The 26,901-nt window shown below is 40.6% G+C and overlaps 1 protein-coding gene across 2 annotated transcripts in view; it reads right to left on the bottom strand.

Moving 5' to 3' along the window:
* Positions 1 to 26,901, bottom strand: part of BMX (BMX non-receptor tyrosine kinase) — a 45,883-nt gene that overhangs the window by 13,621 nt on the left and 5,361 nt on the right. The window contains exons 2-12 of one of the 2 annotated variants that reach the window (XM_027533930.1): positions 24,173 to 24,319; positions 22,792 to 22,896; positions 20,892 to 20,973; positions 16,545 to 16,664; positions 14,283 to 14,347; positions 10,235 to 10,410; positions 8,674 to 8,745; positions 7,954 to 8,007; positions 5,550 to 5,604; positions 3,829 to 3,908; positions 978 to 1,105 (exon numbers count right to left, since the gene is read on the bottom strand). In XM_027533930.1, the coding sequence (XP_027389731.1) occupies positions 978 to 1,105; positions 3,829 to 3,908; positions 5,550 to 5,604; positions 7,954 to 8,007; positions 8,674 to 8,745; positions 10,235 to 10,410; positions 14,283 to 14,347; positions 16,545 to 16,664; positions 20,892 to 20,973; positions 22,792 to 22,896; positions 24,173 to 24,319 (1,084 nt within the window). The remainder of the gene's footprint in view (positions 1 to 977; positions 1,106 to 3,828; positions 3,909 to 5,549; positions 5,605 to 7,953; positions 8,008 to 8,673; positions 8,746 to 10,234; positions 10,411 to 14,282; positions 14,348 to 16,544; positions 16,665 to 20,891; positions 20,974 to 22,791; positions 22,897 to 24,172; positions 24,320 to 26,901) is intronic. The other variant, XM_027533931.1, reaches the window with a different exon arrangement.

Genomic DNA, 26,901 nt, shown 5'->3' with positions numbered 1-26,901 from the left:
ATATAATATATATACATAGATAATGAGTGTTAGTATCAGCGTAGAAAAAAATTTCAGAATAGACACTGACTTGTTCATGGAGGTTATGTCTCCAATGATGCACATTTCTATCTTATTTGAATTTTGCAATCATCTTCTATAGGCAGAAAAAAACCCTGCAAATATTTTAAAAGGGAATCTCTACTTCTAAGTCATTGAACTCACTCAGCTTCGTTTTTTTCTGGCATTGTAGAGTGTATAATGTTATATTCCAGGAAATGTAGGGTAAAAACCACACAGCAGGGCTTCCCTGGTGGCTCAGTGGTAAAGAATCCGCCTGTCAATGCTGGAGACACGAGTTCGATCCCTGATCCAGGAGGATCCCACATGTCGCAGAGCAAGTAAGCCTGTGCCCCACAATTACTGAGCCTGTGCTCTAGAGCCCAGGAGCCACAACTGCTGAAGCCTGCACACCCTAGAGCCCATGCTCCACAACAAGAGAAGTCACTGCGGTGACTGCCCACGCACTGCAACTAGGGAAAGCCAGTGCAGCAACAAAGACCCAGCAGAGCCCAAAGTAAATGAATAAATAAAATTGTGTGTGTATATACACATACACATACACACAAAACCCCGCACAGCAAGCATAGGGCTTGTGAGCATTTTCCCCCTACTTTCATGGTTCCTTATATAATTGAGAGTATTGGGGGAGGGGGAGGGATAAATTAGGAGTTTGAGTTTAGCAGATACACACTACTACATGTAAAACAAACAAGGTCCTACTGTAATGCACAGAGAATTATATTTAGTATCTTATAATAACCCAAAATGGGAAGAATCTGAAAAAGAATATATATATATAGAACTGAATCACTTTGCTGTACACCTGAAACACTGTAAATCAACTATTCTTCAGTTTTAAAAAAGAATTTGGAGGGTCAGTAATGTCCAAGAAAATTTATATTTATCAGCATAAGAGAAAAACTGAACCAAGTTACCTGCTGAATTGTGTTGATGATAGTGAATAAGCTTTGGAATGGAATCAAAACAGTAGTTTTCTGCCAGGTACAATTTGTTCTCAGCATTTGTATGCACATGGTAATGTTTGACAGTTCCTTTTTTATCACTAGTAAGGAAGAAAGAATGTTAGAATGTTTTAAATCAACAACTGAAGCTTGATTAAAGAATGATTAAATCATTTTCTTAGGTACATTTGCAAATTTTGGAGAGGAAAGTCAGAGACGGTTTCTCAGTCTCGACATCCAGTGTTTTTTCTGGAGGTATACATGACAAGCCATAATTATGTAAGAGAGCTCCTCTCTGAACTCAGTGGATCCTTTGTGCTCATACAGAATTCACCTATCATAAAATTCCCCCTTTCTGTATGGTTCTTCCCTTAGTAAGTATAAAGCAGCCATCTTCCTTTGATGATTGAGAGCCCTGCAGTTTTTAGGATCATTATTCTGAAATATCAGTTCTCTTTTAGGATAATAATGGAGATTAAAATATGGGAAAAAATGGTCACTAGGCTGTGGGTGGAGGCTCTTTTGGGAGTGGAGTGTACAGGATGGAGTGGGTGGGAACAGCCTTTAATTCCTCTTGTGAACTTGTACCTTTTCCACATAAAACATTCTTTTTCTTTTGCTCTACTTGTAAAAATAGTGGTGAATTGATGCATGTTGATTTAGGCTAACCAGCAATGATGTGCCTGTCTTAGATTTTAGAGTATGGCATGGCAGTCCAGGCTTCCCTGTGCCTCAGACAGTAAAAAATCCACCTGCAATGAAGGAGATGCAGGAGACAAGGGTTCAGCCCCTGACTTGGGAACATCCCCTGGAGAAAGGAATGGCTACCACTCCAGTATTCTGGAGAATCCCATGAACAAAGGAGTCTGGCAGGCTATAGTCCATGGAGTTGCAAACAGTCGGACATGACTGAGTGACTAAGTGCATGTGTGCGCGCGCGTGCACACACACACACACACCAGTCTAGAACTGGGTTTTGAGTAGAGTTCTGTTGCTGGCTAGTTACCTCATCCAGTTATTTCAAAGTTCAGTTGAGATTATGACCATATCAGTTTGCACTATACTTGGCACATAAAAAACTATTAATATATTCTTATTGCTATAATACCACCCTTACTAGAATTGTAATTATAAAAAGAGAAAGGATGCTTTCTTGTTGCAAATGGCTCATTGGCTCTTGGTCTTAGAATCAAATTCAGCCCACTGATGGTGTTTCATAAAAGAAGCCTTCTGTAGTCATTCACTGGGATTCTTTTCATTTGATTCCTCATCTGTTTGCTGATTTTTTTCTCCCTAGCCACCTTCAAAAATGAATCCAGTGTCAAGAAGCTTAACTAAGAGGACTTTTGACATCAGATTTGGCTGAAACTGGAGGGCCTGAGGGCCGCAGAGATTTTGATATTCAGTGATCCAGGCCTTCTCTGCCTCCTTACTGGGTTGGCTTGAGTCACCACCCACATTTGCAACTTTGTGCATGAGGTGCACCGGGAATGTGGCTTCTAGCAGTGAAAGATGCCATGCGGATGTTTATGGTACATGCTGTTATCTCAAATTGGAAGTAGGCACTCTGTGAAAACATTCCTGAAATAAAATAACTTTTACATTAATTATTTTAAAAATACATATATGCAGCATGAGACAGGGCATATCGAGAAGCCACCAAGGCCCTTCAGTCATTCAAGGTCATTCAATCCAACCATTAAGAAAGGGTCGCAAATGTAGACTTTTTTTTTCAAATGGTCCTAATCAAGATCTGACCAGATTTCAGCAAAGACACAGGGATATGGTTGAGAGAACATGAACATGAACTCAGCTATTGAAGGTTTGGGTTCAAGTGGGTCATTTATTAGTTTTGAGGGTGGGTCTTTGTAAGCTCTGTTTGAACCACAATCCTCTCATGTAAAATGGTGCAAGTAAAAACAGCTTTCCTGTTTGCTTCACAGGATGTTTAGAAGGAACAAAAAGGCTAACAACCAATGGGAAAGTGGCTTATAAAACTCTGGAGGGGAATCCTGATGTTGTTGATGACAGCTTGCTTGAGATGACTGTGGGGGCCTTATATACACCTAAGTGTTGGGATAGAAGTAGTGAGGCAGCTCATATTACTTTTTCCAAACAACAACAATAATAGTAAACACATTACTATGTGCCAGGCACTGTTCTGCTCCAATATGTGAATTAATCCATTTCATCCATAGAACATAATAATTGTTATTATGTCCACTTTTCAGATGAGGAAGTTGAGGCACAGAAATTAAGTAACTTGCTTAATGTCCTAATGTTTTGGAATGGCAGAGTCAGGATTTGGACTCAGAGGTGCAGCTTCACACCAGAACTCTTAACCCCACCAATGGGACAGCATCCTAGAAAGGAGCCATCAGTGAAAACACTGCTACACTGAATCAACCTCCTGCTCCCACTGGAAAGACTTACTAAAAACCAGACGTTGGGGTAGGTTTCTCAGTTCGGCTGGTTGCTAGAACCAAGAGTGGAGAGGTGCCATTGCTATTTTTCTCTCTTTCTAGGCTCAGGATGAATCAAGGGGGAATAATGCAGGATTCCTTTAACAAGAGTTTCCTGAGGCAGTCCGTATACTGGGCAATACTCTGCTGCCTGCAATGGGTAGGAGCGAATCACCTAGAAAACAGCCTCTTGAAAGTAGTGGGGGTGGGGGAAGGCAACTACAAATAGTCACATTCAACAGAAATACTTTGATTCCAAATTCCAGAGTTGAAAGATGGGGTCTTATCGCAAAATGTGACCCAATGACCAGGATATTCAAAGAACATACACAAGAAGATAAAGAAATCCACATCGTACTTACTTCATAGCCTTACTAAACAAGGACACTGTGTACATTCCCGCCTGGCTGGAGTTTCTAACCATAAATGCTCCTTCTTTCCCCTAAATAGAAAGGCGAATATGGAAGGGACAGAAAACATTTTCATTATTCTTGAAAATGACTTGTGCTGGTAGGTGGTAGGAAAATAGATCTTTTAGATCCACTTTAAATGTCATTGACAGCACAGATTGCCCACTAGTTGGCACGGAAAGAACTCCCAGTTTAGCTTCCCTCTTTCTCTCATCCATTGTCTTTATAGGTTTACCCTGTGAAGGGGACGACAGAGGATGAGATGGCTGGATGGCATCACTGAGTCGATGGACGTGAGTCTGAGTGGACTCCGGGAGTTGGTGATGGACAGGGAGGCCTGGCATGCTGCGATTCATGGGGTCACAAAGAGTCGGACAAGACTGAGCGACTGAACTGAACTGAACTATGTGCCTCAACTCTTCCTCTCCAGTTAATTTTTAACCTGTGATAGTTTTCCCTGTTTGGTGTTTGTGCAAGCCTAACATTTTAATCTTTCAGAAATAAAATTTAAAGCCAGCTATCCAGATGGCAAAGAATCTGCTGGCAATGCAGGAGACCTGAGTTTGATCCCTGGGTTGGAAAGGTCCCCTGGAGAAGGAAATGGCAACCCACTCCAGTATTCTTGCCTGGAGAATTCCATGGATAGACCATGGGGTCGCAAAGAGTCAGACATGACTGAGTGACTAACACTTCTATCACCATATCATGCCCCTGGAACACCAAAGATACAGAACAAATCATTTGTTAAATTTATGCTCAACTTGCTTTGCTTAATGTTCTGATTCTAAGCAAGTTTAGATTGAGACAAAGTGGATTTTAAAACTGTGAATGTGAAAAAATACTGAGTTCGATAGTGGTCACCACCTTCTCGTTATTACCCCTCAAAGAAATAATTGGTATGCTGTATTACGTTGAACTATAGCAAAGTATTATTTTTGTAGGTCAAAAGAGTTTGCCATTGGTAAGTCCATTACCAACTAGTAACAAAATCCGATAGATTTACTCCCCATTACATCTGCTGTACTCTGGTTTAGGTGCTAATGGTTTTTGTGACAGAATTGAAGTATGAGGTGCAGATGGCCCCCAGTAAGTCTTCTCTTTGTATATTCCTGCTCTGGGCAGTCCCCTCCCACATTGACTCTGGGCTGGGCCATGTGATTTGCTTTGGCCAGTGGGACATTAGCAAACATGACAAAAGCTGAGACTCCGTATTTACTTGCCCTGAACTGTGAGGCTTGGCCTCTTCAACCACTGCCTTGAGATCACCATGCTGTGAGGAAGCCCAAGTTAGCCACATGGAGATGGAACATGGCACCCACCCTGGTTGACTACCCCAGCTAACCCCACTGTTAGTCAGTCCACCAGCTAAAGGCAGCCACGTGAGTGAATCTAAGCAAAACCTGCGGAAAAACTGCTGGCCCAGCTGCCTCCAGAATGGTGAGGAATCATAGATCTTGCTTCAACCACTGAATTTTTGAATGGTTTATTATAGAGCAAAGGGAATAGAGGAAGGCTAGATGTGAAGGACCTGGTAACCCATAAACTGAACAATTAGCACTATGATGTCTGGACTGTATAATTAACGATAGGGTTTCTGTGAGCAGTGCGGTACCCTCTGAGCCCAACAACAGAAAGACATTCTTAGAGGCTATTTTAAAGATGAAACTACTTACCTTTTGTCTCAGTAACTGCTCAGATTGTGACCTGGAGATGTTACCTGCAAACCAGCTGCAATAGAAAAGAATTCCATTTTGAGAATGAATAGTTTTTAATTGCATAACTTGTCACTTAACTTTCTCATCTGTAAAATGATGCATTGGCTTAGATCAGGGGTTTCCAAACTTGGCTGCTGAAGAGAATCACTTGAAGAGCTATTTAAAAAACTCAGATTCCTGAGTCTCCACCACCCAGTTGTGATTCTGGGGGTGGGGCCTACATATCTTTCCTGATTGTTTCCCCAAGGCACACCTCTCACCCCACTTTGGAATCTAGAAATGATGGAGACAGAGACTGTCTGTATGGTCACAGCTGGGCTTTCTGAATCAAAGGAAGCCTTCCAGTTCATCTAAATACTAAAGACTAAAGTCCATGATGAGAGGTTCACTCCCATTGGTTTAAATCTTTGTCAATTGTTAAAGTACAATTATCTTTGGATAATTTTTGTGCTGGTCTTTCTCAGTCATTTTTATCTTAGTTTGAATGATTCCAGCAGGTGCCTTCTGGAGGGTAGAAGTAGGGGAAGTGGAGGCAGTGACATGTACTTTGAAAAAGCTCTCACTACACTTGTAGCCAATGAAACAATAACAGAACTCATACAAAAACAAAGCTAGTAATATGTGTTCTCCTAGTGTCCAACTGACTTAGTCACTGTCAGGTAGCAGGTTGTCTGAGAGATGCAGTGTGCCTTGTTATTCCCACTTCTCCTTAATGCCAGCCTCTAAGTCCCTGGTGGCTCAGATGCTAAAGAATCTGCCTGAAATGCGGGAGACCTGGGTTCAGTCCCCAGGTCAAGACGATCCCCTGGAGAAGGGAATGGCAACCCACTCCAGTATTCTTGCCTGGGAAATTCCATGGACAGAGGAGCCTGGCGGGCTACAGTCCATGGGCTCACAAAGCGTCAGACAGGACTGAGCAACTACGCTACAACTAAATCCAGGAGATGATTATTTGTGCCTAATTGTTGTCCAATGATAGAATCTTAGATTTTGGAAAGGACCTTAACAGCCACTTAAGACCACTCTGTCTCTGTGTAATTGAGGTGAGCACACATTCTTACTTGCCCAGAGGAGTCCACTTTATGTCTGTATGGTCCTGTGTCTTTGTCCTATGTCCAGGTGTAACACTGAACAGTACATTCTTCCTCTTCTTAAAGTATCCTAGTTTGGATGTTCAATGATAAGGTCACCCTTGAAATAGGAATCTCCCAACATAAAAATGCTCTGATATTCAAGGCTCAGTTGTGCTACTATGTGAAATTACTGCATCATAACTAACTTCAAAATTGGACTTAAAGCTAATAAGAGCCTTCAAAAATCATCCTAATGAGGGCCTCCAGGAAAGAAATAATCAGCAGAAATGTCATAGGCTGTATCTATGAAGACAAAGCAAAATAAAGGGATGGGGGTCAGCTAGGTAATAAATCCCAAGAATTTGTGCAGCCAGTTTAGATCATCTAGATTGGGGGGAAGTATATTGATGAGGATGAAAGAGGAGAGTGAAAAAGCTGGCTTAAAACTCAACATTCAAAACACTAAGATCATGGCATCTGGTTCCATCACTTCATGACAAATAGAAGGAGAAAAAGTGGAAGCAGTGACCGATTTTATTTTCTTGGGCGCCAAAATCACTGCTGACAGTAAATGCAGCCATTAAATTAGAAGATGCTTGGTCCTTGGAAGAAAAGCTATGACAAACCTAGACAGTATATTAAAAGGCAGAGGTATCACTTTTCCTACAAAGGTCTGTCTAGTCAAAGCTGTGGTTTTTCCAGTAGTCATGTACAGATGTGAGAATTGGACCCTAAAGAAGGCTGAGCGCCAAAGAATTGATGCTTTCGAATTGTGGTGCTGGAGAAGACTCTTGAGAGTCCCTTGGATGGCAGGGAGATCAAAACCAGTCGATCCTAAAGGAAATTAACCCTGAATATTCATTGGAAGGACTGACGCTGAAGCTGAAGCTCCAGTACTTTGGCCACCTGATATGAAGAGCCAACTCACTGGAAAAGACCCTGATGCCGGGAAAAATTTGAAGGCAAAAGCAAAAGGGGATGGCAGAGGATAAGGTGGTTGGAAGGCACCACTGACTCAATGGAGATGAGTTGGAGCAAACTCCAGGAGATAGTGAAGTACAGGGGAGCCTGGCATGCTGCAGTCCATGGGGTCGCAAAGAATAGGACACGGCTTAGCAACTGAACAACAATTTCATTAGTAACAGCCCAGTTTATTGCCACCCATCCTCCAGTTTCATGGCCCAGAACCTCACAGGAGTTTCTCCATGTAAATACAGCCTTTTCAGAAGAATAGAATAGAAATATCTATGTCTAGTTTTAGAGGAACACAGAGGACTTTCAAAACTCACTCATAATCATCAAGGTTTTCCTCTTCTTCAGATGAACTTGATTCAGGGGAGCCCCTTAAGAAGAGAGGAAACGTAGTTAATACCCACCCACCCACACACACACACACACAATACCAAGAAATAATCCAAGTGCCTCACAGTGCCATGTCAAATCCCACCCTGCTTTTATCCACATAAATAAAATCTGCACTGTTAGATTTCCCTTTTTTGCACTTGGGAAGGGGTCAGCAAAGTGAAGAGAAGGTTGCTCACAAGTTGAGCTCATGCTCAGCCTCATAAGACATTGGCTCCTTGATACAGGAGGATCCCAGGAATGTAGATTTCTTTGACTCTGTCAGAAGAGCAGACTCATGAAATAGATGAAATGCTTCAGGGGCAGCTGTGATTTGAAGTTAGAGAAAGTCTTGGGTAGTGTATAGAGGTATTCTCAAAGAAGAGTTCCTCAACACCACGTTGTTTACCCTCTGGCTCACATAGGTATGTTCGTGTTCATGCTGACACCTGTGTATATCATGTATGATGGGTAGGAAATATCAGTGTAACCTCGGAAGTTATCCATTCAGACCACTGTCAGGGTTCAAAGAAGCAAACTCCATGTATTTGTTTGTTTTATAGTCACCTTAAAATTAAAGGCTAGTTGCAAAATTTTTACACCTGTGGTTAGTTTTCCTGTAGATGAAAGAAATCCTGGCTGCAACAGAATATCTGAAGTTGATTTACCATGACATCTTTGAGGTGTTGTGATTTACAACATTTCTTTCCCTTTGATTACTGCATGCCAAATCTTCACTGCTACAAAAGAGAGAGATACAGTTCATAAATTTATATTTATTTATAAATGTTAAATGACAAAAGTAATTGTTTGGATATGTTTTAGCTTTATTTAATATTGTGACCCATATATGTCACTTGGTTTGGAAATTGAAGCTGATGAGTCATTTTCACATTTTCATCCTTGCAGTGAGCCCACTAAAAAGCAGTCATTTGATAGGATGCCTAAACAAAAGAGAGTTTTTAATAATGGCTCATAATAACCCCAAACAATAGAAAACTTGGGTTAATAAATCATCCTGACTGGGTTTGCTCTGATTTTCTTGTATGTGTGCAAGCATTCTGTCATTAATATATTTTAATATGTCATTTTCCTCTTTGCTGTTATGCTTGCAAAGGAAAGTCCTGAAAATACTGAACCTTTTAACTCCGTGTGTACACACACAGATCTGCAGGGTTCTCTTCATCCTCTCCACCCATCATTTTATCTCTTTTACTTGGTGTGTGAAGCAGCCCATGAGGCAGTGCCGACTTCTCCAAGTCCAAAGGCTGTTTTAGTTGGAAGGTAGGACCTATTTCCTGTTTGCCTTCACAACCCAGGCTCTTTTTCAAAATCACACTTCAGAGTGACAAGCTTCCTTAACAAGGAAGTGCTCCTCTGGCTGCAGTTCAAGGAAAGCCTGGAAAGCCCCAGCTTCCCAAAGAGCCGTGCTCACTAGCAAAGCTTTTTCCCTTCAGCTCTTCATAAGAAAGCTCTTATTTAAAAATACCAAGCAATTTATTTAGCCTTTTTGTGGTTTTTAAGAACATGTGGAGAGTGTCCATCAGTTGTGCATCACTTAGGTTTATCCACATGATGGAATACAATACAGACATTCACAATAATCAGGTAGCTTACACAACAGTGGGAATGTAATGAACACTACTGAACTCTACACTGCAAAATGACAAAGGTGGTAAATTTTGTGCTGTTTTACCACAGCTAAAACATTAAAAAATGAAAAATGTAGTATATCCTCATGTCTTCAAATAGGAAAAATGTCCCAGATGTGAAGTGAAAAGTGCAAGTGGCAAAGAAGACTATAGGTGAAGGTGTACATCCTGAGAGGCAGCCACAGCCTCGTTTGAATACTTGTCATTGGCCAGTGATGCCAAAGCACGTTGCAAAAACCTACCCACTCTAAGCTCTCTCAGATAAAGGATATATTTTAAAGATTTGGTGTTCTGGAATGTGGGGTTATTTGGAGGAAGAAGGAAAGAAAAGAAAGGGAATAAAGTGCTCAAGTATTGTACACATCATTAGATTCAATCATCTAAATGGCAAGTCTGTGGTGCTGAGTCCCAGTGGGGCCACCACTACTCTGGGCTTCTGGCTCAGGCACAGGATTTTCTGAGAGGGCAGCCCTGTCTCAGCCATGGCCTGTGCAGGCTGTGCTGAGGCTCAGCTCTGAGGCAGTGTGGTAATACCTACTTGACGCGCTGTGCAGCTGGACTGAAAGCTGGGACTTACCTTCTCAGTTTTCTTACTTGCCACCAGTCAGGGAAGTCTTCTTTTGAAATATACTTCATGTTGATGTTTGACTGGGAGCCATAGTTTTTCTTGGAATCACTGTCATACTGGGCTAGAGTGGTACTTGAAGATGGTTCATCTACTTTCAGAATAGGAACTGCTCTAGGAATCTTCAGCTTTGGAGGACAAGAGATTCAAGTACATCACAGTGAGGCACAGATTCATGAGCTGGGAACTGACAATCAAAGTATATCAGCTCTTAAATTTAAAAAAAAATAGGAAAGAAAGGGGCAGTAACTAGTAGTCACAAGACATGGAGCAGCTGGAACTCTCATACTTTCTTGGTTGGAGTATGAAGTGCATGACCACACTGGAGAGTTGTTTGCACATATCCTAGGACCCATATATGCCCAATAGTGAAACCAAAAGACATATAAAAGAATGTTCCATAGCAGAATTATTTCAATTAGGTAAAAACTGGAAATGACCTAAATGCCCAATAATAACCTTATTGTGGCTGTAGTCGGTTAAATCATGCCCTTTCCCCAAAGATGTTTATGTCCCAGTCCCTGCAACCTGTGAGTATGTCACCTTACATAGTAAAACATACTTTGCAGATATGACTTAAGTTAAGGATCTTGAAATGGGGTGATTATCCTGTATTACTGGGATGAGCCAGATATAATCACAAGGGCACAAGGGCACAAGTGAGATGCAAGAAGGTCAGAGATTAAGGAACAGGTATAAAGATGGAAACAAAGATCAGAGAGGAAAGCAGATGCTACCAATCTGGCCCTAAAGATGGAAAAAGGGGCCAGGAGCCAGGGAATGTAGGCAGCCCCCAGAAACTAGAAAAAGTAAGTAAATAGATTTTCTTAAAGCCTCCTAAAGGAATACAGCTTTGTAGACCCGATTCTAGACTTCTGACTTTAGAATTATGAAAAAAACTTTGTGTTGCTTTAAGCCACTAAATTTGTGGTAATTTGTTACAGCAGCAATAAGAAACTCATACAGCATTATATTCACACATGGAATTCTGTACAGCAATTGAGGATAAATTGCAACCACATACTAAACTATGAGTGAATCTCATGAGAAAATAGGCAATAAACAACTATATACTTTATAATTCCATCTGTGTAATGATCAAAACTAGGCAAATAATCTATGCTATTATATGTCAGCCTAGTGATTACTTTTGGTGGAATGTAGTGACCCAAAGGGAAGATAAGGGTGGTCCTGGGGTTCTGAGATGTTCTCAACCCATCTGAGTGTGAGTTATTACAGATATGTTTGGTTTGTGAAAATTCATGAAGTTGTCCACTTAGGACTTGTATACTTGTCTAAGTGCATGTTATACTTCATTAAAAATTCATATAGATATATAATCTGAATTTAATTTTTTTCACATATTTTACTTTTTTCCAGGGATTGGCATCCTAGATATTTTAGCTATGCTATTTATGAGCTGTGAGGTGCTTCTTTCCAAAGATAAATGCAGTAGAAATTTCCCGAAACAGAAATCTAAACAGAATGACTAGAGAGCAGATTTTAATTTTCCTCATCTCAGTAAAACAAGTCCTTTACTGAATGATCTGGTGAAAACAAGCAGAGGAAAACAGGCTTTTCACAGTATCTTCTATGATCCCTGATCACTTAGGGCAGCTTATAATCAAAACAGACTTGGGAACCCTTGGCCAATGATTTGCCCAACTGATCATTTTCAGCACATTTCACAAAGAATTCCTCACCAGAGACTAGACGCCTCGTTTGGGCTCCTAAATTTTCCTCTGCTCTTAGATTTGTTTAAAATAAACTTTACTGGAGCACAATTTATATACCACATGCCACCCTTTGTGGTATTCACCCTTTGTAAGTATAGGATTCAGTGACTTTTAGTAAATTTATCAAGTTGAGCAATCATCACCACCATCCAGTTTTACCATTTTCCATTACTCCTATAAGATCTCTTGGGCCGATTTCTAGTCAATCCCCATTCCCATACTGACCCTAGGTAACCACCAGTTGACCTTTGCTTGTTGTGGACATTGCTTTTAGGTGTTTTACAGAGCCATAATTTTCAAGCTTCAGAACTGAAGCATGTATCCAAACCAAAAAACAATGTCACTGATAACAACATAAAATCCCCAAACCTTAATAATTCTATCAGCTTCCTAGGACTGCCATAACAAATTTCTACACATTTAGTGGTTTAAAACAAAAGAAATTTATCCTCTTACAGTTCTGGAGACCAAAAGTCCAAAAGCAAGTTTTCATGAAAGGCTGAGGGGGAGGATCTTTGCTTGCCTCTTCCAGCTTCTGTTGGGTCTAAGCATTCTTGGCTTCTGGCATCATAAGTCCAATCTCTGCTTAGGTCTTTAAGTGGCTACCTTCTCTGTGTATCTCTCTGTGTTCCCTCCTCTTCTTATAAGGACATCAATAATTGAATTTATGATCTATCCTAATCCAGGATCTCATCTTTGTCCTTAACTAATTATATCTCAAAGACCCTCTTTCCAAATAAGGTCACATTCTGAGGTTTTGGGTGGACATGAATTTAGGGAGACAAAATTCAACCTGTGACAATAATGGATTTAGTTTTATCTTTCATGTTGGTTTACAAAAATTATATGTTGTTTTGTTTTGGCTGTGCTCCACAGTATGTAGTTCAGGGATGTAACCCATTCCCCCTGGAATAGAAATGTAGAGTTTTAACCACTGGACCACTAGGGATGTGTCTAAAAATTATATGGTTTTTACTTTAGATAGAAAGAGAGAAGTAAGTATGCATGAATGTGTGTGAAAATAAGTACCCAAGCCACCACAGAGCTGATGGGTGGATGGAGATGCTCTCTTCATTTCAGGCGAGCTTCCAGAAAACTACTGGGAACCCATGTTATATGTCTCAAGGCATTTGAGGAGGCTGACACCTACCTGGGAAGCCTAAAAGCAGGAAGTTACGGCTTTGAACCCAAGAAAGCAGAGCAGAAGGATAGCCTGTACTGTGAACTTGAACCACATACAATTTTACTAAGCAGAGAGATCAAGGCTCTGTTTTCCTGTAGGCCAACTCCACCCTTGAGAGAGAGTTAGCTGGAAGCCATCTTGAAAGGAACTCAGCTCAAAATGAGTGAATGGACCCAGTAAAAAGTTGGAGGGGTAGAAACCGAAGAGCTAAGGTCAAGACATTTGCTCTGTCATAAAACTACACCCCAAGGGGAGACCCGTGAAAGTCTCCCATATGATAAAGAGTCAGTGTTAGAAAACTGTCTCACCAGAAGCCACCACTACCAAATCATGATGGGGCCAGCCACATATGACTCTCTTTTTCATTAGACCTTCTCTTCCTGAGCCTCGATCCTGAAAGGGTCAGAAATCTTAGCCTCTCCATGACCTCTTCCCCAAAGCAGGCTGCCCTCTGATGCAGACTTGAGCTAAGGGAAGGGGGTAAGTTTTAACTTGAAATGGTGTTTGGAGTCATATGATTATAATATTGGCTGGATCACTTTAGAGGCTATTCTCATGACTACTAGTAATTGGGAAAATTCATTTCATCTGAGGTGACTGGAAAACTATGAAATCTCCAGATTCCATCCAGGAACAGAGAAGAAAGCACACTAAGTGGCTTTGAAAAGATAATGGAGGGAAAGAATTATATTCTGCTTGTGTCCTGTGTTGTCCCATTCCTTTCCCAGGGCACTTACATGAGGCAGACTTAGCCATGCTGGTGGTAGAGGAGGAATGCCAGCCAATAATAGCTGCCTGTTATATGTCATACCATCTTAAGGACTTCTCTGTCATACACCATTTTTTGCGTTTACAGGTTAGAAATAGGCTTGGTTATCAAATGAAAAAATATAACATGATAAAAATGGTTCTATGTTTGAATTTATTATTTGCTACTGCCATAGCTATTGGCGATAGCACACATCTTCTCTCTCTTGCTGGGCATTCTGAATGAAGCCCATGTATTCTAGTCTTGAATTTGGCAACTCTCGGTTTATTTAATATACCCTGACTGTGAAAAAAAATTGAAATGTTGACGTACCACTCTGTCTGGGAAGATGGGAACTCCGTGTTTTTCTTCTTTGGGGGCAGTGTGCAGATCAGCATCTGAAGAGTAAAACCAAGTAATATCAGAAGAAAATTTAAATAAAACAAAATAAAACACCCAATGTTATGAATCAAAAGAGTGAACTAGTTAGTGTGAGCAATATTCCAGATTACACGGACTTAGACACAACATCTGGAGTGATTATGTTGCTCTCCTGTATGATATCCAACTCAAATACCACTTCACCATTGATTATCAGTATCTTCCCAAGCAGATAAGAAATTCAAGTTGCTCTAAATTCTATAAGCTGTTAATTTATACCACATTGCCACCTGGTATTTGAATAATAGATATCTAATCTCGTTGGGTAGTGTCAGTGACCCTAGGATTCAGAATCTGTGTCTGATTCTTCTTTGATTGGCTCCTACACAATGCATATAAATAGCTGATTTACAAGTGAACACATCTATCCTGAACTTTTTCCTCTCCCTGTTCTTAGTATAATTGTTGATTTTTCTTTCTACTCACACATGTAGATAGATATCCAGGCTGTGAGTGTGAAACCAGTATATGCCTTTTAAGTGGGGTTGCCGTATGGTTTATTGACCCAGCTGGGACATTTCTGACGGTGATAGGTAGGCTTTTAATAATTATGCCAGGTCCCCAGCTGAAGAATGAGACTGTCTCAAACAAACTGGGGTGTATGGTCAACTTACTTTAGGCCATGTACTTTGGAAAGATGCCCAACTGTTTCCTTCCTCGTAGATGTGCCTGTGGGCTGCCCTGTAGCTCACAGAGGAGGAGGTTGAGGGAGTAAATTACACTTAGGCAGATAGACAATATCACAACTGCCTGTGAGCCTAACACCTCTACTAAATTCTGTAGTTTTCTTCAGAAGCTGGCAGAGAGCCTGTGGCACCCAGGACACATGGCAGGTGCCATGCAGACAGAGGCCAGGAAGATGATCCCAGGGCAGTGCTCTCTCTGGCCTGTTTTCTTGCTCTTTCTCGGGAAGTTAGGGTGAGGTCAGAGCTGGAATCTGGCCTGCTGAGTAATAATGCCGACCACAGACAGAAACACTGGGGTTAATGATTAATGTTACAAGGAAACATTACTCTCTGGCCTTCACACTGGAGGGAAGATCCATGCACAGTGCATTCTGTAAAGTTCATTGAATCATTATCATTCATGAGTATAAAGAGCAATATGATCTAATTAAGATCAGTAAATATTCATTGTGTAGTTTCATTGAGATGGGAAACGCAAGGACTATTTAGTCACTGATTTTGCTGTAAAATTACAAGTAGTAACATTAACATGATTCTCAGTGAATTTGAATAATATTTCATGTCCCTGTTTGTTCTACAGTTCTTGAAGTTGTTATCATGCAGCTGATCTCACGTAATTCTTTAGTTATAATCCAAGCATATTTTGTCCAGGCTGGTAAAACTGTTACCAAAACAAGTTCTCCTTTTTATTTATCAACAGCTTAATGTTGTTAAACAATGATAAATTTCTAAAATATATGATTGTTTCATGTAAGTATCCTGGTGATAGAATGAGACTCCACAGGGCACGAGCAGAAAACAGTGTAATTCTTTCCCTCCATTAGGCCTTCAAAGTCACTCAGTGGGCTTCCTGTCCCTGGATAAAGTCTCAGATAGATTTCCCTAGAAATATAACTCTGGATAGAATCTGCACATAAAGCAAACCCTATACTACCTTCTCTGTTGTTATGAGGAAATCAACAAACATATACAGAATGGCAAGTCATTTTAAATTTATCTTTGAAAACTTGGCCATCCATCATTTTGGTATCTATGGCAATACTTATATTTTATCCTTCGACATATTTTTTAAAAGAATGTTGGTGTTTTTAGTTTATGATGTTAGTTTATGAACCATGGTGATATATGTTCACCACATTCTCCTCTTTTGGAGTTTATCTTAAACCAGGAAGAATTTTGGAAGGAAATAAACAGCTCCTTTCTTGATTTATGATTTCCCTTTAAAAACATTTCTCGTGACATGAATGAATGGCAGATGTTTGTGTTGTTATTATTTTATGGAACATGACTCAGTTGACTCTGGAATTATGTTTCATTTGTCAGATAGCATGTTCAAGGCTGGGTATGCACAATGCTGACCAATCTGGCACATTATGTTTTCCCGAACTGGTGAGCTGTTCTGGCATTTGCCAGTTCTGCCTAAAGGGCATTGTACCCAGGGTCCAGCCCAACAGAGGAGTCACATTACATGCTTCCCAGAGAGTACATCCTGGGGCCGCTTTGCAACTCTGCTGGCAGCACAGGAACTTCCCGTCCACGAAGAACCCACTGTGGTACTTGATCAGCAGGTGGGGGTTGCCCCTTATCTCTGGGGAGCAGGCAGGAAGAAAACACAGCATGAGCAAATGTTGACCCAAGAGAAGAAGCACATTCAGTAAGTGCTGTCATCGTAAAACAATGAAAACCTCATTTTGCCAGTAACCAGCCTAAGAGCAAATGGTTCCTAAAGGATGTAATTCTTTCACTCAGAAGTTGAAAAGCCAAAGAGAAAAGTCTAACCATGTTTATAGAGAACACACAATAACTTACATCAGTCTTAAAAAAAATACCTACTAGAAAATACATATACACATCAGCTTGGTGTTAGGATTTTAGAGTAGGACTAGATCTTAACAAGAAGAAAAGAAATTTCCAATAAACATATACTCCCCCTTCTACTTTTTATTTTGAAACATTTCAAGTGTACAGAAAAGTTGCTAGAATAGTGAAGGAAATGTCTATATACACTTCATACTGCTGCTGCTGCTAAGTCACTTCAGTCGTGTCCGACTCTGTGCGACCCCATCAACGGCAGCCCACTAGGCTTCCCCGTCTCTGGGATTCTCCAGGCAAGAACACTGGAGTGGGTCGCCATTCCTTCCCCAGTGCATGAAAGTGAAAAGTGAAAGTGAAGTCGCTCAGTCATGTCCGACTCTTCTCAACCCCATGAACTGCAGCCTACCAGGCTCCTCCGTCCGTGGGATTTTCTAGGCAAAAGTACTGGAGTGGGGTGCCATTGCCTTCTCCGACACTTCATACAGATTCACCTATTTTTAACTGTTTGTCACATTTGTTTCTTCTTAGTCTCTTTTTTAACATACATATTATTAAAATTTTATCATTATTTTGCTTAACCATTTGAGAGTAAGTTGCAGATATCATGACCTAAATAATGTCGCCCATTAATACTTTAGCATGTAACTTCTGTTAACAAGTACATTCCCTTATATAACCATAATACAATGATCGATTCAAGAAATTTAACATTGATACCATACTAGTACTTAATATACATTTTGTATTTAAAAATTTTCCAGTTTTTCCAATAATACCCTTTGTAATCATTCATTTTTTTCTGATCAAGGATCCAATCTAGAATCATACATGGCATTTAGTTATCTAGTTTTTCTTGATCTAGAACAGTTCCTTGTCCCTTCTTTGTCTTTTGTGACTTTTGACCTGTTTCCACAAAGGATTAGATGGGAATATAATACTAAGGAATATGGGATTACTTTTCTAGGAGTATGTGTGTATTTTTAAAAAATGTGGGAATAGGGCAATGTTGAATGCAAAGAAATGAAGTTCCAATATTTGAGTATAATACTGTGTCTGCAACAAATTCACCTCTCAAAATGCAGCAGAGAAACCTACAAGGTCTTAGTAGAGAACAGTTCAAGAAGAGTCTCCAGGTAGGGAGGGCTGGTCTAGGTGTGACTTAAACTCCTTCCTTCTTGATTTTATGTTTATCTTGAGGATTCCGTATTTTGATACCAGGAGAACAATGTTCCTTCTTTACAACCCTGACTCCAGGAAGTGTCTGGGAATAATAATATCTACTTTGCTGGGTCATTGGGAGGAGATGAGCCAATGTATGTAAAGCATCCAGCATAATGTGTGGCTCAGAGGAGGTGCTCAGTGAACAGTGGGCTTTAATGATATCATTTCTTTAGTGTAATTCAACTCAACTTAGCTAAAAAATTTGGCATTAAAAAGCTTTACCAAATATTAATGGGAATTAAAGGGAAATTATTACAGAAGTCACAAAAAGCAAAAGAAGTTAGGATTACAAAACACTAGTTCTTGACCTTAGTCCCTAATGGTCATTGCAATTCCTTGGGTACATTACATGCCTTTCTGCTCTGTAAGGTCCTGGTCTCTGTGTACCAGGGTTGTTATTACTTCCTATTACATGAATTTAGCTTCGGGGGTAACTAATTGTTTTCCAATCAAGTCCAGAAGTCCACACTGCAATACTCCTACCATCTAATAATGACACTAAGAGAAACTCATATATTAATATGTGTATAGGACTTCACATTTACATATTTTCCCTCACTTGCACCATTTCATTTAACCTACTCAGCAAACTGGAGGGGAGCTGCTGTTGCTACCATGGCTCTTACAGAGTCAGGTAAGCTGAGGCACAGAGAGGTGGTGTCGCCTGATCAAGTTCATTATCTAGCACATTTGAGACTCAGACCCAAGCTCGATCTACTATATTACAATGCTCACATGCCCACTTCCCTGCCAAACTCCCTTCAGTTTTAATTTTTGGGAAGAAAGGAACACTTTATTCACATCTGGTCAGCTGAAGTCAAAGCCATGGTAGCTGACACTCTTGAATCAGCCCAAACCCAATGTAAGTTACCATCTGGGAAATTTCGTGTCTCTGATGTCCACCTCAGTTTATAATACCTGAGCCAAATAATAGACACAAAAACGTTGGGACACGGGTAGGGGGGTGGTGTCATTCTAGATCAGGGAAACTTCATAGGAGAAAGGATTTGAGTGAGGGAACCGTTTTGTTTTCCTGTAGCAGATTGGTTGGCCACACTGACAGCTGATCTCACCCACCTTCTCTCTTGCTATAATCCATCACGGAGGCTGGAAAAGCCAGATGCTGTCTTCCAGCCTCCTTCTCACACAGAGATGGCCATGAGACACAGTTTTGGCCAATGAGACACAAGCAAGAGTTTGCAGAGAAAGGTTTCTGGGAAAGCTCAGAGCCTTTCTGGAAGTCCCTAAGGGTAGCAAAGCAGAACTCTAGAAGGAGCCAGTGTTCCTGCTGACTCCATTGAGCTGCTGCACCAGCCCTGGGCTTGTTTACTTCTGGATTTGGAAGAGGAACAAACATGTATTTGAGCAGCTGTGTGGTGTCTTTTTACCTGTGTCCCAAAGCATCACTAACTGGTACAAAGGGCTTACTGTGCACAGGGCAGCCCTAGTGATAGGGGCTCTCTCTCTCAGTTTAGAGGCTACGAGAGTCACTTCTTCTCTCTCTTCTCCTTTTATGTTCCTTTTGCCTTCACATGAGCTGCCCAGGCAGAGAAGGCAACAGCACCCCACTCCAGTACTCTTGCCTGGAAAATCCCATGGGCGGAGGAGCCTGGTAGGCTCCATGGGGTTAGGAGCCTACCAGGTAGGCTCCTAGTAGGCTCTTGGTAGGCTCCTGGCAGTCCATGGGGTCATGAAGAGTCAGACACGACTGAGCAATTTCACTTTCCCTTTTCACTTTCCTGCATTGGAGAAGGAAATGGCAACCCACTCCAGTGTTATCGCCTGGAGAATCCCAGGGATGGGGGAGCCTGGTGGGCTGCCATCTATGGGGTCGCACGGAGTCGGACACGACTGAAGCGACTTAGCGGCAGCAGCAGCAGAGTAGGTGGATGTCTAAGTGTTGTAATTTGAGGTGTAGTAAAAAAGAACCTGAATCTAAAACTTAAATAAAATTATCCCCATCTGGGAGCTTAATATCTTAAATTCTACCAGTAGAGCCATTCGTTTGAGTTACGTATTGTTCTTACACCTTTACCCACCTTTAAAATAAAAATATCGTACGGAGAAACATCATAGTGCCAAGTTACTATTAATTTTCTCTCTTCTGCCAAAGGATGTTACCAGGGCAGCCTAAGAATCACTAAATAAATGTTTCATCAAATTCCCAGTTTTGCCTGGCATTTATACTGTACTCTTAAAAAGTTGGATTTGGGTAATTGAGTTATACGTTCTTTGTAATTAGGTATTTGATGTCGGCCATGTCTGTTTAACTTCACTTATCTAGAAAACAGAGAATAATATTACTCCTTGCCATAGAGTTGTCAAGAGGATTACCTAAGAGAGTGTTTTACAGCTATTCGACCTAGTAGCTGGCAAACGATAAATACTTTGTAAGTGTTAAGACATAAATTTCTATAAACGTCGAAAGTACAGTAGCTACGGGAGCTGCCAGAGCCCCATGAGGACCTAGACTTTGCTCTGATAAAGGCAAGCACAGTGGGTGGAGAGCAGGTGGCCTGATTTCCTCCCAGCTGCTGGATGGCACAACGCACAACACCAGCTCTGTGCTACCAGGCAGGAAAGGGAATCAGATCCCCAGGCTTCCTCTAGGTAACAAAAGAGAATGCAAAACGAGGGTGAGTGCAGCACGTTCTCTGAGGCTGGTAGGAAAATCAACAGATTCTGTCTTGGTGGTAGGCCCTTTTATTGCCACAACTTTCTCCACCAAGTCTCAAAGAACTCAGTCAGCAACTCCCTTTAATGACTTTTTAAAAAGTACCTTTTTGTAATGCTTTCAGCCACTGACTTCGGCTCTCTTCATTTGATGCATACACATAGAGAAGCCCATCTTTATAGACAATCTGGAAAGGAAAATATTTGGTGTGTTTCGATGTAACTGTGTTATAGTTCACTCTGGTGCAACTACAAAATTTTTGTTATTCAAAAGAAACATTGAGTTTTATTACATGATATACATTAGCTCTGAATTAGATTTTTAAAATTTAGTTATTTTTATCCTCTACCCTTCAATATATTTTATCCCAGATATGTTTATACTTCAGAAAACCACAGCAACGATGCATCTAGCAGCAAATATGGAGGTCTCAGCAGGAATCCCCGAGCCATGGAGAATTATAAAAGTATAAGACCTTAGACATTACAGATGTCTTAGGAGTGTTCTGGTCCATCCACCAACCCAGTGCATGACTCTCTTTGTAGCCTACTGCAAAGTGTTTATCTGCTCTATTCTGGAAAATATCTTCAGGGATGGGATGTCCTTTCCTTTTATTATACCATCCTGGTCAATATCCTTTCATTCTGATCGTTATATAGCTCATGCTTATGCTGGGTTAAAATGTGACTCCCTACGGTCATGTCCCACGTTGGGAGTCCCCAGGATAAACAGTTTTCTATTTTTTAAGACATTTGGTGAGATGTGTGAACATTCTAATGTCTTCCCCAGATCCTTCTCTAGTTTATTCAGCTTTTGTGGGTAAACAATGCATTGCATTTATGCTCTTTTCTAGACAGTTTAACATTTTTATTCCCTTTCAACTCTACAAAAATATGAGATTATGCCCACTGTAAATGAGGAAACAAACTCAGAGGTTGAGAATATTTGTGGGGCATCAAAGCCAGTGTACTTTTGAGTATTCCATGCCATGCTGATATTCATTTCAAAGCTTCTGCCATGAGCACATACTCCCTTGGTTTCTCCCAACTGAGTAATGTTCTTTTTTTTTTTTTTTTTAAGTTGTAAGTATGGGTTGTTCACTGACTGGATTATTTTCTTTTATTTCATTTTTGGCCACTGTTCCCTCATACTAGTACAGGGTAATCTGACCATTGGAAGGACAGTCCGTCTGTCTTTAGAGCAGATAGATAAATATTCCTAATATAATAAAAGTAGGGAAGCTGTTAGATCAGGCCATTTCCACCTGTACTGTAGGCACAGCCTTCACAGCAAGCCAGTGTTTGAAATACTTGAGGGTAAAATTCTAACTCCTTAGCATGCCGTGCAATGCCATTCATGATATGGCCCAGCCCACCTTTCCAGACTCTTCTGTCACTCTTTCACTGGGCTGCTTAATTCTAAGCACCATCTGGGTCTCTCTAAATATGCCATACTGTTCCACCTACCAGTGCCTTGACATCTGCTATTTCTTTGGCTTTGCTGCCCTCCTGTTTTTGCCGAGCTAAACCCCATTGTTTTTCCCAACCCAAGTGTCACCTCCAACAGGAAGTCTCCCTGACTTCTTAGAGTGAGGAGTGCAGCTTCTGCTTTCTGGGACACCATGGGTACGCTGACGTTTTCATCTTAACGCTCTGTAAATGCCTTGGGGACAGGGATGGCATTTTATTCCTGACATTGTGCCTAGTACCTTGCAGTGTAATGGAAATGCTCTGCAATTTTGGATAAAAGAGATCATCAGACCCCAAGGCAAGTCAGACCACTGAGGCTTACACACTTAGTAAACTGCACAACTCCCATCTGGGGATGTTACAAATTCAGAGAGAGAGGTTGAGAATGCTGTCTATGGTTACATAAGTATAAGCACATGCCATCATCTTAATGAACCATTTTGCAATGTCTTTATTTATCCCCCCAATACTGAGTTCATAGTAGAAAATACTAAAAGAACAGCTATCCATCCAATGGATGTTACCTTTCCCCTTACCTGAAATGGGTACTGTCTCTCCACAGGGGTCTGCTCCTCAAGATTAACTTTCTCCACACATCTGATTTTCTTAATCTCAATCGATCCTTTTCTGCTGCCTCTTTTCTGAATTAAAAGGAAAATATAAGATGCCTCATGTGATATACAGTGGTGCACAAAGAAATGCATAAAGTTAAGGTTATGCTTAGGAGAGAGAGATTGTGAGATGACATGAGCATGTGAAAATCATTCCAATTATTCCATAATAGTAAAAATTCAATGACAACATAATATATTTTTCGAGTGTGGACATAAACTTAATTAAATTCCCCCAAAGCAAGTCTTCAAGCAGCACTTAATTATTTGATAATCTTGAAACACATTTCAAATCTCCTACCATATGGTTAATCTACTCAGTAACATCAAGGTTTAACTCCACAACGCATTTTCATTTTTCAATTTTATGACAGTATTTCAGTATTTCTACCATGATAGATTTCTCAGCTGCATATAAATACTCTTATTTCCACCCAGGAGACGCCAATAGCAAACTGTCTTCCACCTTCAGTGATGACAACCAACCAAAAATGGTCCCAGCCATTGCTGAGTGTCCTTTAGGGGGCAAAATCACCCTCAGTTGAGAATCAGTCTTCTAAAGTTACACTTTTCCTTAGTAAAGTTAACCAATGTTTGAAAAATCCTTTATCTTGAATTATGGGCTTCACTGGTGGCTCAGATGGTAAAGAATCTGCCTGCAATGCAGGAGATCTGGGTTCAATCCCTGGGTGGGAAAGATCCCCTGGTTGTTCAGTCACTAAGTCATGTCCAACTCTTTGCGACCCCATGGACTCCAGCACACCAGGCTACACACTCCAGTACTCTTGACTGGAAAATTCCATGGACGAAGGAGGCTGGCGGGCTACAGTCCATGGGGTCACAAAGAGTCAGACACTGAGTGACTAACACTGGTATCTTGAATTAATTATAACTTGGTTAAGAAAAGACAATGGGATAAGAGAGTACAAGTTGGTTTTTACTGTGTAAGCTGAGAATTCTGTTTCCTTATATTAAGCACTAAGGCAATGGCACCCACTCCAGTACTCTTGCCTGGAAAATTCCATGGATGGAGGAGCCTGGTGGGGCAGTCCATGGGGTCGCTAAGAGTCGGACACGACTGAGCGACTTCACTTTCATTTTTCACTTTCCTGCATTGGAGAAGGAAATGGCAACCCACTCCACTATTCTTGCCTGGAGAATCCCAGGGACAGTGGAGCCTGGTGGGCTGCCGTCTATGGGGTCGCACAGAGTCGGACACGACTGAAGTGACTTAGCAGTAGCAGTAGCAGCAGTGGAGACTTAAAAATAAGTAGTATAAAAACAATGGAACAAATAAGAGTCTTACCATTTTGTCATATTCATAGTAGGAGAGGTTTGTTTTGGTTAAAACAAAAAGCCGCTCCTTGTAATTATTGGGTGACATTTTCTTCTTTTGCTGTGACCTTTTGAGAAGAAGTTCTTCTAGAATGGATTTTGTGTCCATATCGTCGTCCTAAATAAAAGAAAGTGATTAAAATGCGTGTTAGCAGCATCTGGCTAGGTTCTCTTTTAGCTTTCATAATTTTTATTCAACTATTTCTCGTTAAGGGATAGTATTGTTGTTCAGTCGCTAAGTCATGTCCGACTCTTTGTGACCCCATGGACTCCAGCACACCAAGCTTCCCTGTCCTTTCATTATCTTCCAGAGTTTGCTCAGATTCGTGTCCTCTGAGTCGGTGATGCTATCTGTCTCAACCTCTGCTGCCCTCTTAATTTTAAAAAAAGTAGAACTACAGAGGAAAATGGAACAAAGCATGCTCTTAAATGCATACATACCTGCACTTTTTCCCTACTGCCTTAGCTATGACTTATATAAATATGTTGATTTTTTAATATCATTTTTATGTGTGCTCATCCCCCACTTTGGATCATACATTCACCATCTTCACACTACCCTCCAGACCACCACATCAAAATTCTCCTTTTTTCCTTAAGTATTCTATGGACATTTGTTGAATTGAATTGAATATCATCCAACTTTTAAAAATTTCAACTCCTGACAGTTCACCACGTTTGAGGTAACTGATCAACTGAAATTTCCCTCCATTAATGGGGTCAATTATTGGACCAAATTATCCAAACTACTGTGAGACTCTGATATTGTTGCTAAATGACACCACAACCCCTGAACATGATCAATCTTTAGCATAAAGGACATGGGTATAATTTTCACTATTTCTAAGTGTTAAACTTTTTCAAAAGTTAATCAAGAGAGATGTAAAAGAACTGAAAGAGTCGGTGCTTCATAAACTAAAATACTCTCGCTTTTTCTTCCAGAATTGCATAAAACATTAAAAGTTAAGCTATTTCTGGAAAATGAATGCATTTTCTGATTTCTTCTGTTGCTTCAACCCTCTGTCTGATACCAGGTCTGGTAATGAAAAGGAATGCTAAGTAGTCAGTCACAAGAGAACAACTTCCTTATGTTCTTCTTTGCTTTGTGAAATCACATGGTTCTTAGCCGTCAGACGCCCAATCATTACTATCTTTTTTGTTTACTGATAATCTGAAGGTAATTAACTTTACTCACCTTAATTTTGATAGAGCCGAAGAAGTGTGCTTCTATGTCTTTAACTCTCAAGCTCTAGGCAAAAAGTCACTGCTCTGAGACACCCCACTCATATTCCTTCTGGCTATGCCAGGATCATGCATTAAAAAGAAGGTATTTGCATCCAATTCATCACTTGATCAGGAAGCAGCCACACAGACATTGCTCTGTCTGGATGGAGGCAGATGCCAAGTGAACCCATCCAATCACTAACGGGCACGGCCCTGGAGTATGATAGGCCCGCTGGGGTAGGGAAGTTGAAGAAAGGGAGACTGAGAAACTCAGCTTGACATAGAATAAACTATCTCAGGCCCAGACAACTTCCCTCCTGACATAGGCCACGCCACTCTAAAAATGGGAATCAAGCAATTCAGCTTTTATCGTTTATCATACATGGATCAGGCGATTATTTATGAATCTCTCTAACGTTCTCCAAGGGTATTGCTTTTCTCTTAGGCAGAAGTAGTAATCTTATCCATTAAATATAGTAAAGTCTTTGTAACTCTTTACTTTGAATATTGTTTTATCTGGAAGAAAAGTATAATTCCTTTGAGTGCTATTCTCCATGGTCACTGGTTTGTTTGCCTTGGACTCAAAAATGAGGCAGAGATTGGGGTGCAGTAAACCCAGCTGGATCTGGGAAGGCAGAGATCACATCTTTCTTTCACCTTTGCCTCCATGATAAAGTCTATACACACGCCTGTTCAGATAAGATTATTTTCTACACCAATAGCCTATGGCTGGAAGAGAATTCACTTGAAGACTTACTGAAACTATGACGGGTCTACTTTTTGTTAAAGTCTGCTTTGGAGGAGCCATATCATACTGGTCAGAGGTGTAGGGAACTTTTGCCTTTTAAATTTCTCCATGAAAAAAATTAACAAAGCTGAAAGAGAACACTGTGAAAACTCCTGTCAAAGATCTTTTATATCCACACCTGAAACATTCTTCCTCAAAGCAGAGTGGTAGTTAAATAGATGTGGTGGTTAGTTGAATATAAAGTTAATGTTGCAACATTTATTTCAGATGCTGAATCAATGTGTAAAATTTAGAGCACTGTTTTAGGGAATTCCCTAGTGGTGTAGTAGTTAACATTCCATGTTCTCACTGCTGGGGACCAGAGTTCGATTCCTGATCAGGGAAATAACATCCCACAAACTCAAAAAAAAAAAAAAAAAAGCACTGTTTTAAAAATGCAAATTCCAATGCCCAAGGGAGTGCACAGTCCTTCCTGGTACTACGTGTGATACACATGCTTTTCTGTTTATAGAATTTGCACATTCATCACATGAAAGATTCTTTCTTGGGGAATTTTATCTAAAGAATTAGTATGATGAACCACAGAAACCACTGACAAATGAAATTCACAAAGTCTCTTCCGTATATTGAAGGGAAGAAGGACATTGACTAGAAAGGAAGGTACCAAGTCCTCCAGAACATTTTCTAATACAACTCCAAGAATTTATACACATTGTTGCATCTGATGG

This window comes from Bos indicus x Bos taurus, chromosome X (genome assembly GCF_003369695.1).
Source record: "Bos indicus x Bos taurus breed Angus x Brahman F1 hybrid chromosome X, Bos_hybrid_MaternalHap_v2.0, whole genome shotgun sequence".
NCBI classification, from domain to species: Eukaryota; Metazoa; Chordata; class Mammalia; order Artiodactyla; family Bovidae; genus Bos; species Bos indicus x Bos taurus.
The sequence above is the reverse complement of the archived record's forward strand: the minus strand, read 5'-3'. Positions and strand labels throughout refer to the sequence as shown.